Source organism: Esox lucius, chromosome 12 (assembly GCF_011004845.1).
Source record: "Esox lucius isolate fEsoLuc1 chromosome 12, fEsoLuc1.pri, whole genome shotgun sequence".
In the NCBI taxonomy this organism is placed as follows: Eukaryota; Metazoa; Chordata; class Actinopteri; order Esociformes; family Esocidae; genus Esox; species Esox lucius.
The window spans coordinates 6340434-6354714 of record NC_047580.1 but is presented as its reverse complement, the minus strand read 5'-3'; the positions used below and the strand labels follow the sequence as shown (position 1 = coordinate 6354714).

At 40.3% G+C, this 14281-nt stretch overlaps 1 protein-coding gene across 6 annotated transcripts in view; it reads right to left on the bottom strand.

Moving 5' to 3' along the window:
• LOC105014012 (death-inducer obliterator 1) overlaps positions 1-13195 on the bottom strand; it is a 42624-nt gene extending 29429 nt beyond the window's left edge. For 4 of the 6 annotated variants that reach the window (XM_013136555.4, XM_013136559.4, XM_034296101.1 and 1 more), the window contains exons 1-3: positions 13108-13195; positions 1427-1487; positions 102-1308 (exon numbers count right to left, since the gene is read on the bottom strand). In XM_013136555.4, coding sequence (XP_012992009.3) covers positions 102-1308; positions 1427-1481 — 1262 coding nt within the window. In that variant the 5' untranslated portion in view covers positions 1482-1487; positions 13108-13195. The other 2 variants (XM_020051720.3, XM_013136557.4) reach the window with 2 other exon arrangements.
• Between the last annotated feature and the right edge of the window lie 1086 nt (positions 13196-14281).

Sequence of the window (14281 nt, the reverse complement as noted above, 5' to 3'; positions counted from 1 at the left end):
TTGATGGCTGTGGCAGAGGGAATGAACTGAGATGTGGTGATGGCGTACTGACAACACCCGGCCTGCTTGTAGAGGCACCCCTGGCACTGCTGGATACATACCTCTTGTTGTGTCTCTGCCGACAGATGCAGTAAAGAGCATGAGGGTTGTAGCCTTCACTGTCTGATATACTAGAATACTCAGACTTTTCTTCCTCGATCCTCTCCTCCGGGATTTCGTCCTTCTCCTCCTCTACCACTTCGTCATTCTCTATCTCGGTTATGCGATCATGACTGTTTGGGTTGGGTTTTTCTTCTGTTGGCTCTGGCTCTGGATCGGACTCCAGAGGAGGCATTGAGTCTGTGCTGGAATGTTGAGAAGGAGAGGGGCTTTGAGGCTCCACCTGAACCTCCTCAGGACTCCTCTCCCTCTCTGTGAGCACCTGCGGCAGTTCCAACTCATTCACAAAAATCACCTCTTCTTCATCAGCAGTGCTTGACTCAGGGTCTACTCCCCTCCCCCTCCCACGCCCCCTACCTCTCCCTCGTCCTCTACCTCTCCCTCGTCCCCTCCCCCTAGCCCTGCCCCGCCCTCTGACCCCTTTGCCTCGGGCCTCTCCCCTACCCTTAGAGATCAGCCGCTCCTGGAGCTGCTTCAGGGTCAACTCATCACTGTCCTCCTCCACACTAGAGAGAGATTCCACTGCCCCACTAACCTCACAGCTAGTGGGAGGAGCCGATATAGGTTGGGCAGGGGCGGGCATAGTTTGGGCGTGCGTGGTTTGAGCAGGTGTGGTTTGGTCAGGTGTGATTTGGTCAGGCGTGGTATGGTCAGACATGATTTGGACAGGGGCGGGCATAAATTGGGCATGGGTGGGCATAGTTTGAACAGGGGTAGGCATGGGCATATCATCGTCCTTCTCCCCAAGTAAAGAAAACGCGGTGCCAAATGCAGAGCCGAAGTCCTGCCAAGAGGTGGGGTCTAGTTTGACACCTGGGCAGGATTCTACAGCTCCTGAAGAAGGCTCTGTGTCCACAGGAGTAGATGACGCCATCTCTGAGTTCTCCAGCTCAGAAGGGCCACTTCTTCTCCCTCCACGGCCACGTCTTGAATAGGTCTTGGTTGGTCGGCCTCTGCCCCGACGTGTAGGTAGGGGCGGAGATTCTGGATATTCAATCTCATCTAATCCCACAAACTCTCTTCTGGCAACCGTGGTACGCCTGAAGCCCCAGGTCTTTTTGAACTCGTTGATGGTTGGCCTAGCACTCCTCTCTGCTCCTTCCACATGCTGCTCTACCTCATCATCATCAACACCTCCTCTCTGCTCCTCTACACCAGGAAGAGCATGGACAGAAAAAAGGTTTAATGATAGAAAACATAACACCTACCACTGTTTGGACAGCTAATGGTTAAACGATTCCAATAGTACTAAAATGAACAGTCATACCTGAATCAGTGCCGGTGAGATCCAGGATCTCATTGATATCCAAAAAGCCCTCCATAGTAAACTGTCAAAACAAATGAAACGGATGTCAAATCTTATGCAATTTACAGAGCAGGGAAAATGTACTGATCGAATTTCAGTTTTTTTTTTAAACATGCCACTAATTATTTTCAGATATGTAACCACCTACTGAAAAGTAACCGGAGTGAAAAAACACTGGACTTGCAGAATGACTGCAACTAAACTACACTACTTCAGTTTCTCACATCCCTGACGAAGGATTATATGCCACTCAGTCACTCAACAACATTTTTGTTGCATGAACTACTCCCTTTAAGTCTTGCTAAAACCTTTCTATTAGCTTCATGTTAGGCCATTGACTAGGTACTTCCAAACCTTAACAGGCTGGTTTCGTAGATACAGATTAAGCCCCGTCCCAGAGTAAAAAAAAGTGGGCGAGGAGGGAGAAGAGCCCCTTTTGAGTTGGAGCATGGCATCACCTACTCCAATGGACACCGGGCCTCTAGAGTCCTGCCTAGGAATCAAACCAGACACCACTAATTGGCAGTCACTGGGAATGTATTCCAATTAACACGTAAGCATTTTTAAGTTAATTTGTGACAATTCTTTCCTTCTTAATGCGTTATGCTGGGTATACAGAGGGTGACAAGGTAGGAAGTCCATCGTTATTTATGTACTCTAGCAGTCCATATGATGCATAAACAGCCAAGAGAAATTACAGTTCATCATCCCTTTAAAAGTTTTTCTCAACCCTGCTCTTGGATGCCCCCCTGCCCTGCATGTTTTACATCTCTCCCTGCCCCAACATACCTGATGTACAGTGGGGAGAACAAGTATTTGTTACAGTGCCGATTTTGCAGGTTTTCCTACTTACAAAGCATGTAGAGGTCTGTAATCATAGGTACACTTCCACTGTGAGAGACAGAATCGAAAACAAAAATCCAGAAATCACATTGGCAGGTTGAGCAGAACACTTTCCAGCAAAATTAAAAACTGCAAAATACAGATTTTACTAAAGGGGCAGGCTACTTACAGTGGGGAGAACAAGTATTTGATAACCTGCCGATTTTGCAGGTTTTCCCACTTACAAAGCATGTAGAAGTCTGTCATTTTTATCATAGGTACTGTTCAACTCTGAGTGACGGAATCTAAAACAGAAATCCAGAAAATCTCATTGTATGATTTTTTTATAATTAATTTGCATTCTGCTCAAGCCAGTGCATGTCCAGGCCCGTCTGAAGTGTGCCAATGACCATCTGAATGATCCAGAGGAGGAATGGGAGAAGGTCATGTGGTCTGATGAGACAAAAATAGAGCTTTTTGGTCTAAACTCCACTCGCCGTGTTTGGAGGAAGAAGAAGGATGTGTACAACCCTCAGAACACCATCCCATGGAGGTGGAAACATGGAAGTGGACACATAATGCTTTTCTGCAAAGGGGACAGGACGACTGCACCGTATTGAGGGGAGGATGGATGGGGCCATGTATCGCGAGATCTTGGCCAACAACCTCCTTCCCTCAGTAATAGCATTGAAGATGGGTGGTGGCTGGGTCTTCCAGTATGACAACAACCTGAAACACACAGCCAGGGCATCTAAGGAGTGGCGCCGTAAGAAGCATCTCAAGGTCCTGGAGTGGCCTAGCCAGTCTCCAGGCCTGAACCCAATAGAAAATCTTTGGAGGGAGCTGAAAGTCCGTATTGCCCAGCGACAGCCCCGAAACCTGAAGGATCTGGAGAAGGTCTGTATGGAGGAGTGGGCCAAAATCCCTGCTGCAGTGTGTGCAAACCTGGTCAAGAACTACAGGAAACGTATGATCTCTGTAATTGCAAACAAAGGTTTCTGTACCAAATATTAAGTTCTGCTTTTCTGATGTATCAAATACCTGTCATCTAATAAAATGTAAATTAATTACTTAAAAATTAGATTTTCTGGATTTTTGTTTTGAAGAGTACCTATGATATAAATACATGCTTTGTAAGTGGGAAAACCGGCAGTGTATCAAATACTTTTCTCCCCACTGTAGCTCATGAAGGACTTGATCATGAGCTGATCATTTGAATCAGGTGTGGTAGAGCAGGGAGAGATCTAAAACATGCAGGGCAGGGGGGTGCCCAAGGCAGGGTTGAGAAACACTGCTTTAAATCATAAAACTTTGAAAAGTGCAATTGCAAAAACCCTAAGGCACGATGGTGAAACTTTCTCTCATGAAAACCACCACAGGAATGAATTCAAATGTACATTTCAGTCAGATTCTCAAACCCTTTTATTTAGCGCAGTGTTTCCCAATCCTGGTCTTGGGACCCGAAGGGGTGCACGTTTTTGTTTTTGCCCTAGCACTCACACACCTGGGTCTCCAGGACCAGGATTGGGAAACACTGATCAGGAAACACCTAGAGTGAATAATGATGCTCATATCTAGAGCGACTACTTGCAAAAACTGAATTCTGTTGAACCCAAAATGATGTTCCCTAATGTTAATACGTTTATTTGTATATTTCATTTGTAAAAGAAAATGTACGGAAGCCTTCTTGGTGGATATGAAATGGATCTTGCACAACTGCATCATCTACAATGAAGACATCAAATCACTGTCTGTAATGTTTAGTCCATACTATGACAAGAACAGTTCAAATAACCAAAGAGGAACGACAGTCCATCATTACTTTGAGACGTGTCAATCTGGAACATTTCTCCAAGTGCATTCACAAAAATTGCTCTAATGAGGACTGCCAGAGGAAAGGAAACACCAGAATTACCTCTGATGCAGAGGATAAGTTCATTAGAGTCATCAGCTTCTGCAATTAACTGCAGCCCAAATAAATACTTCAGAGTGAAGTAAGACACATCTCAACATCTACTGTTCAGAGGAGACAGGGTTAATCACTCCTTTATGGTCAATTTGCTGCAAAGAAAGCACTACACCAATAAGAGACTTGCATGGCTGCAGACATAGAAGAAATGGAAATTACACCGATAGAAATCTGTCCTTTGGTCTGACAAGTCCAAAATAGAGATTTTTTGTTCCAACCACTGTCTTTGTGAGATGCAGTGGGTGAACAGATGATTTCTGCATGTGTGGTTTCCACCCTGAAGCATAGCTGAGGTGTGATGGTGCTTTGGTGGTGACAGTCTGTGATTTATTTAGAATTCAAGGCACACTCAACAAGCATGGCTACCAGAGAATTCTGCAGCAATACGCCAACCCATCTGGTTTGTGCTTAATGGGACTATCAACAGGTCAATGATGCAAAACATACCTCCAGGCTGTACAAGGGGTATTTGACCAAGGAGAGTGATGGAGTGCTCCACTGGATGACTTGTTCTACACAAACACCTGACCTCAACCCAATAGAGATGATTTTGAATGAGTTCAACCGCAGAGTGGAAGAAAAGCTGGCCACAAATGCAAAGCATATGTGGGATGTCTTATAAGACTTTTGGAAAAGCATTCCAGGTGACTACTTCATGAAGCTGGTTGAGAGAATATTAAGTGTGCAAAACTGTCATCAAGGCATTTGGTGGCTACCTTTGATGAACAAACTCTTATTTCTACTGGTAAATCCATGTTAATGTTCACGTTTCTGCCAACTGCAAATTGGCTCGTCAAAATGAAGACTATGAACTGAAGCGGTAATTCCAATTGGTTAATGTGTGTTTGATGTTATTGATTGTTGGTATAGTGTATAAGTGGGTTAACTGCAAACATGGTGTTTACCAGTGAGATCTGTTGTAGTTACTTATGGTTGCATTACTGGCAATAAGCAAACAAAATGAAGAGCACCTTTCTTCGTTTGCTTGTAATTAATATAGTCATGCACAGTACACCACATGGGCATGATCAAATGATGGCGTTTAAATATATATATATATTGTTTAAGTGTCTTTTTCATCTTCTATAAATTATTGTATTCTCAGATCACCATTTTGGAAGGGAGGAGGTATCTACATTTGCTATGAATTCTGAAATGTGTGATATTTTATGAAAAGACCAACAGAGGACGTTGATTATACTGGAATTTAAAATAAAATATGCTTGTCAAGATTGTGTTGAGGACATCTTGTGTTTTTATGGCACAAATGTATCATTGCTAACATTAGTAACTAGTACACCAAGTAGCTGTGCTATGGTGAATAGCCCCTTAAAAGGTTCTACATTACTCTGCCCCCTACAACCTCTCAGTTCCTACAGCCCCCTTGCTAGGTCCGCTCCCTACATATCCACAAACTGGTTTCTAACATGTGCAACAGGGCCTTTGCTATCCCTCACATTTGGGGTGTTGCTGATCTACATGGCAAACATTTTAAATCAGGTCCCACTTGTTGAGAGGCTTTTGAAGTGTATGTATTATGCTGTACATTATTCTCTAGCCTTCTGCATTTTTTGTGTTCTGTGATTTGCTCTTCATTTTGTTACTTTGGTCTTTGGAACATTGCGAAGGGAAATGCATTATTGTAAAAGCCACCATGTTTTAAAGACGATGCAGGATTATTTTATTCAAAACACAGGGTTTTTCTTTTCATGCCTTGATATGAAACCACTCCACTGTTGTCTGTCGAAAGGACATTGTTCCAGTTGTCTTTTTCTTCAATATTAACATTAAATGTCGGTGTGCTCCTTTTGGAAATTTGCACGCAAAAAAATTAAGACTGATATATTTCCCGCAAGACATAAGGACGTTTCATGTTATAAATCTGATCTGTTGAAAATGAATGTGTGAAGAAACTTGTAAACTTAGAGCCCTGACAATAAGGAATAGGGTCGGAGACTGGTTTTAGGAAAGAAAGTCACAGTTCTGCTGATAGTTTATCAGAGATTAAATTAGAAACCAAAAATTTACACACCTTATTCTCCCAAACAATAACAGATCGTGAACACTCCCTGGACAATTTAACTTAATATAGAAGATTTACATTTATAACTACAATACTGTGTACAGGGAGTGAAATATAAGCAATAAAATAAGGTACTCAGGCTACCCCAAAGGCTCTTCCCCAATAAAGGCTGAATGAATTAAGGTTGTCTCAAAGTAATACTGCCCTGTTCACAACTGTTGCATTTCAGCAGTAAAATGCAGTTCATATTGTCCTACTAGAGTCAACATTTAAATTGAGGTGATACAATACAATGCATTACAGGTCATAGTTTGTGTAAACACACAGGCTTGCAAAGAAAGATTACGACCAAATTACTAGCCTAAGCTGTTCATTAAATTGTTTTTGTAATTCAATATAAAATATATTAGTTATATTCCAACAGAAAATGGCACATCATGATGGCCGGTGTTGCCTAAATGGAATGCATACTTCAATAGCAGCAGTGTGAAGTTGTAATGTATATACATATTACTGGCCAGAGGAATCGACCTGTCTATTCTAACAGTCTCCATGTCTCCGACACACAGCATGCCTAGACACCTGCGAATGGGGTGTATCAATGGCAGTGGAGAACCATCAAGACATTCTAGCTCTTCAGAAGGCTTAAAGATTAATATAAATACATTTCCAGGTTATAATTTCTCATCTTTAACTTATATTTAAGCTTTTCAATCATTTTAATGATCTTATTCCGTCTTAGTTGGAAAGAAAAGGAATTCTACTGGGTAGTAAAATCAAGGCATTTCAGCCGGCAGTGGACCAGACATTTGAAATATGGAGAGTAGGCATATACCATTAAAACATATCAGAAGCAGTTCTCAAACCACTCCTGTGGACCCAACGGTCTGCTCACATAGTCTCTGAATTAGCTCACCTGAAAAAAGCAGCAGAGAAATGTTTTGTCGACAATTTGATTTAGGTGCGCTAGCTCTGGGATACATCAAAAACATGGAACATATGGGGGGTGACCAGGAGAGGTTTTACAACTACTGTATTAGAGTAGCATTTTGGAACGACAGTATAATCAACAAATTACATTTTGTATTGGAACAGAATGGATTGTTTTCTGGGAAAAGTGACACAATAAGGACATCTAAAAGGAAGACACCACTGAGTGATTAGCTAGCAGTTTTGTAGTTCTTCCATGATTTCTGAGCTCACTGACTGTAGCAGCAATGCCAGCAGGTGTTATTAAAGGACAATATGTTGGTTCATTTGTTGACACTGTTCTTTCAAGTATCACATGCCTTGTCCACAAGGCAAACTACACAATTAAATTCTTCACCACAGATTCTTGCCCAAAAAATAAATGTCTAAAAACTGCCATTGAAAAGTGTGATCATGCGCAACATAAAGACCACTGATCGCTGTATGCTGAATTTGACAAAAGTTTTCAAGACCCTAGCTTTCACATCCTTAAGTAATGTTGAACCAAAAGTTGCTCTGCGAAGGGTGGTTGTTGCTGCGGGTCACACTATTTTTTGTAGTACACGACTGCGGTCTCTGAGTGCGGCCACCCAAAGCTCAGGGCAGAGTTAGTGAGCAGAGGTGAGTGGTTGAAATTCCCACAGAGGTCTTGCGCACCTCTCTCGGAGACCAAACATCCATTTTCACACTCTGCTACAATTTGCCCCATATATTATTAAGTGCATGTTGTTGGAAGAAATGCTAACAGAGCACCACCAAGGCTCATGGATTCACATTACCAGAGTGAAATTGAAGCGGGAAAGATTAATGCTACTTTAACATTTCCATGCACCCCACATTCCACTCAAGCTGTGTTCCATTGTGCCCACATATACACACTGGCCCTCATTTATCAAAAGTGCGCATACCAAATTTCCAGCGTACACCTGGCGTACACCCAAAACCACGGTGACTTTGAGATTTATCAATATGGACGTTGGCGTACGGCACTCTCAAATCATACGCCAGCTCAGGAGGTGGTGTACGCACGTTTTGAGTTAGTGCGGAAATGCGCAGGAAAATAAATCCTAACGCACTGACAAACTAAAAGATATGATATATTATGACACACTGTAAAAAAACAATAACATAATAATTACAAACTTCAGTGTTTATTTTTGTGCAACATGGACTTCGATGTTTATTTGTGTGACTTTACCAAAGCATTTGATTTATATGTATTCCTTCAGATGCGAGCCTGTGCGCTTTACATGACGTTTCAGGGTTAGGCCCGGCAGTTGCGCACGGACTGGGTTCAGTAATAAAAGGCTTTTAATGACCAAAATATAATTAAGACTGACAAAATAATAAAAATGACATTCTTCTTCTTTTAAATAATAATAGAAATAATAATAATAACGACATTCTTCTTCTAAATAACAATAAACGTAATTAATAATAAATATCATAAACTAATAAGACGAATATTACAAATTGTCATGCAATTATTTATGTGAATGAATGGTACTCCACATCACATCATCATCTTTTATTCCGCTTTTTAAACTGCCAAATGAAACAATTTTATTTCTTTCTATCTCCCTGGTGATCGTCTCAATCTCCACGTCAGAGAAGTTTCTCTTTTTTGCCGTCTTCCGTGTGTCCATGGCGTAAAATGAGGGCGTGGGGGAAGCGGAGACTTGAATATATAGGGGCATGTTATTCTAACGACGATCGTTTTCAGCCGCGGCATTTATAAAGGGCAGGTATTGCGTACACCTGGATTTTAAAGGTACGCACAGTTTCATAAATCAGGCGATGAGAGGAGTGTAAGCAAAATCTTACGCCAACATATACGCCCGTTTCTACGCAAGAATGATAAATGAGGGCCACTGTCTTTTTTTTTTTTAAAGCCTTGATTCTCTTGTATTAGAGCTAGATGTGGGATGCACAAAGTAAATGAGTGGTGATTGGACTGTAATTTATCTTGATTATTCAGTTTGATACCCTTTGGCAGGCCTAGGTTCAATATGCAGTTTGTTACTGAGTGAATGACATTCCTAGGCTTTTCAGAGAGACTGTTTACATAAGAGGCAGGTCATTCGGCTCTTACGCATATAATTTGTAAAATGTAACGTGCTAATATACCATGACATCACATTATAAAATTAATGCAAAAATGGGCTACACTTTAAATCATTAGTGAGGTTGAAGAAAATGCAATAAGTATTTGTCTAGTGTTATTTCTGTTTAACTACATGTTTATTTCATATAGACTACCTAAAGTAGCCTATATGAAAGACGTTGACATTGAAAGTAGGCTATTAAAAAGACAGACAGTTGCTGTGCACACATCTCTTAATTCCAGTCCACAATCCTCTCTCAGTACATCTATGGGCACATGCCAATGTAAACTGTAAATTATGTGGCCCCTTTCAAATGTGCTTTGGATGATTCTGTAGCCGAATTGCGTATTCCGAATTAAGTATTTCTATAAGTTCACAAGGCACTGCTGTCATTTAGCAACTGCCAACAAAAAATTGCACATACCATAGAAAATGCCAATTTGGGATTTAGTAGATAGTAGCTGGGAGCTTGCAGTGCCCAATACTGTTGAGATTTGTTTATAACAGTGTGTGGTGGAAAACTAAAAACACAATGTACCCTCAGAATTATTTTGTGAGCTAGTCATGAATAGGCTGTTACCTAGAGTAGCTTGAAATTGAGCTGTTGGAGAACCCTGGTTCTAAAGTTTGTGGGGTAGAGAAAACAGACAGGTCAAGTATTTTTATCTTTTAAATGCCAACTTTGCGTGCAAACACAATGGATAGGACTCCTGGTGTTGTCTAACAAACTTCTCCTGAGCGGGTAAATATTTTTTTGTCGTTGAGAGCAGATGCTTCTTCATTCCTGACCTTTTTAAAGTTGCTGTGACAGCTGACCAATGTACATAGTCGGTGAGAGTAGTATCCCTTGATGTTACCCTGGGTATGTTAAGAGACTTTGGTCCACTCTCGCATTTTCTTCATTGTAGATTATCTGGTCAGACAATGGAATTCTATGGAATTGGTTCTGTTAGCCCTTCAGACTCATGGGTATTGGGCATTGAAAAACATTGCAGAGCTCTTCTGTTCTTTACCAAATGTATCCCAAACTTATAACTAAACCAAGATTGTCCCAAAGCCGTTGTTTCTAATAGGTGGCTAGTTAGTCCAAGTGAGAAGAACGTAGAAAAGGTCGTCAGCTAAGCCAAGCACACACTACGTATCTGCTGGCCAGCCACTGTGCTTCCTCTCCCCATGAAGTGCACATGACAACCTGATGCTTGAGATTTACACATAGTGTAATATTACACTATGTCAGTTGGTGAATGTATGGTTAAGACCAAACCAAGTTTCTGATCTTATGTAAGACTGAACCCTCAAAGTTACAAGTTGCTTTAATAAGTTTCTAATAATTTGCCTGTTTGTTTAAAGGGCATAATAACTATGTTTTGATCAAACTATATTACTTTATCATTTGGGTGTTAAAATTAAGATCAAATACCAATATAATAGAAATTTAATTAAATTAGAGCTTCAAACAGAATATCAAAGCAACTGAAGAACCAAACAAGAAATATAACGACAGGTCAGCCAATTAAAATCTACAACTATTTAAAAACAACATTTCCGTGGGGTGCATTTCTTGCTGCACTGCATCTAAGGGAATGCATTATCACAAAGAATTCCCAAACAAGGCTCTGTTCTAGACCCACCTCTGCTCTGCTTGTAAAAATATTTCCTACATATCCAGAAAAGGCACTTCTGCTGGACTTTGACACATGTATTTTTTAATCTAGCTTGCAAGCAGACCCTCCCTGTAAAATGGTGTTTTTTTCTTTTTAAATAACATGGACCTAACCGTGTTGCCATTTCACCATTACTTTAGGTAACAAAAATAAAACCAATCAGAAATGCTGACAAATATCATGAATAGACTAATAGATTGTTTTTAGATTCAACAGTATGGAAGAGAATTTTATAAACTTACTGAAGTTCAAAGTTTCACAACTGTACTGATACCCGTTGTCAGCAGAACCGACCTTGCGTTGTTGCAAACATCTGCATTGAGTTCAGCAAGTACAGTACCATATTCCTGATCAGGATGAGGTGCTAGATGGCATGGAAAACAATGTTGCATTGATTCAGAAATTAGTCCATGTCACAATGCACCCATTATCCCAAATGCTGCATTGGAACTTTTTTTGAATTACAAACCAAGTTTTGAATTCCACAAACCGGCCACTTTATTAAATAAATCGGCTCATTAAAGCAAAAATCTAAACAGCGACTTATATAGCTGCAACTGATTAAAAAATGCAGACACGGTCAAGAGGTTTAGCTGTTGTTCAACTAAACATTAGAACAATGAAGACAAATTATTTAAGCGACTTTGACTGTGGTATGATTGTTGGTGCCAGACGTGATGGTTACAGCATTTTAGAAACAGCTGACCGCCTGGGATTTTCACAAACGAGTTAACAGATAGATAAAAAAACATCCAGTGAGCAGTTCTGTGGGCCAAAATACCTCAACAAGAGGTCAGAGGAAAATTGCCACTCTTCAAGCTAACAGAAAAGCTTCAAATAATCAACCACTCAGTGGTATGCAGATGGGCATCTCCGGACACCTAGTACAACCTTGAAGAAAATGGAGGCAAAGGGTAGTTCCACCTAAAACTAAATAGGTGAACCTAAAGTGGCCGGTGAGCATATACCTCCTTTTTTGTCTCATGCTAGTTAGCTAAGCCACAGTAGCCAAACAACAAATTATAGTCAACAATAAGGTCTTGTTTATTTTAAGTGATGCCTTGCTAAATAGATGCTTTTGCATAAAGACTTCTAAAAGTTTCGAGTACAAACGCATATTTCGCATTTGGGAATACTCGGAAAATGTGAACTACAGTTACATAATTTTTCCGGAATTAACGTTTTCAAGTCAACCGCGTTTCTGACGGGCAAGGCTGGATGACCTCTATGGAGATGTTTACAGCCAGTGAAATACAGGACACGGCGTATAAGTTACCTGTCAGTCACACAGACCATTATTGGACAATCATTACCACGTTTCTCATAAAATGGTTTTAAAACATTATACAGTATGTTAATCTATATCCAAATGCAATCTATTTTAACTGGTTAAAATGTAAATTGTTTGCCATTAACAAAGGCGTAACGTTTCAACTACAGTACGGCATAGCAGTTACTGTGGTGTGGGATTACCCATTGGCGTCACTAAAATATCCAACAGGCATCCTAACTGACGTGATAGACTAATTAAACGAAAGTATGCACTCTAAAACAAAACGAGACACCCCTCCCCCTAACGAGTTATTACCAATATTGCTAGCTCGTGGGATGTTAATGCATAACGCATTAACTACAGGATGTAGCTAACTTTGCAAACCAGCTAGCTAGCTACTGGGTAGCTACTAGAAAACAGCCAAGCGGCATATACAATGGTGCTACGTTATTTAGCTAGTTAGTGAACGTTAGCGGCATAACAAAAAAAACTAGCAAGTGTATAGGGAAAAAAGTAAACGAGCAGATTGTACCCAGCTTTCATACCATCCAGCATTCCCAATACAAAAGTAACACTGCAACACACTATCGATTACAACGTAATGCTAGCTGGGTAAGCTAACTATGTAGCTATTGGCCTAGATACACTGGCTAGTACCAGCATAGGCCAGGGTGATCAAGGAGCCTTACCCCTCGTGCCAATTTCCCTTCTGTAGCTAAAATCTTTTGGCTAGACTGACTCTAAATAATTGCTGTTGTAGGATATACGTTAATTTCACGAGTTAATCGAACTTAAATCTTTGAAAACAATATCTTACGGGTTATCCAGTTGTGTCCTAACGCAAGAAGACGAAATCTAAACAACCTTCCATTTTCTCTTCTCCTTTGCGTGAGAGTACATTGTGAAGCTAACTACATTAGGGTCACAGGACCATGCGATGTATTTTCTAAATAAAAGTCCCCTTTAATATAACAATGTAAAAGTGTTCTCAATTATTAACATACAAGTACTAAAACATAAACTATATTTTGTTTAATTTAATTATAAAGGGTCAGTGTATACCTTTTTCTAAATCACATTACGTTTTTGTTACAATCCCCTTAATTAAAAGCTAAACCCTAAAGATTAATCTCTAGGTGGAGAGATAGAGGTGCTTACTGAAGTTCAGAACTTCAAAAGTAAATACTGAATGCTTCACACAAAACAAAAATAAGAAACGTGGCATCTCAATTTAAAAGAAGGGCTTGAGTGTGTGAATCCTCTGCTATTGTTAACCAATGGAAACATATGAACTTTGTGATATGGGTGTGTGTTTATAAGTCATGTCTTGTAGACTACTGTGTGGAGCAAAAGATGATGTCTGGAAATTATGTATGAACATATGTTGGCCGATGCAGATTGTTCCTTATAGATGCAAATAGAAAATAAATATTGTTGCATTCTTAATGCCTTTACTCCCATGAAATAGTGTCTGTGTACACTAGTATTTCTTGTGATAAATATACTGTTAGTGTAGTCCTAGGGACCAGAACTTGTGTATAAATATGGGCATAGTTTAGATACAGGAAGGAGATTATTTGTGTTAAATCCCCTATGTAACTTGTGTTTCAACCAGTTTCAACATTCTCGTCCAAGCATTGCAGTGACTCCTTTTACACTTTTCCCTCCGGTCTAAAGACAAAAACCTAGACTGTGAGTGGGACCTTGCCCTGTGTCGAGTAATATAATTTGTACTGAATGTTTAACACTGTTCTGGTATTAAATGTATACTATCCATCATGTGCAGTATGTCACTCTGGACAGGATTATAGTTAAAATGACCAATGGAGAAACTATTAGTTTGAAGGTACTTTCCGGAATTGGAATAGTTAATTCGGCGGTTGTAAAGATTCGTGAAGACTGAGTGATTAGGCTCTCGCGATATAGAGATCTGCTTTGAACTATACGCTGATGTCGCAGGTTTTTATATATCGTTCGAGGCTTTCTTTCCT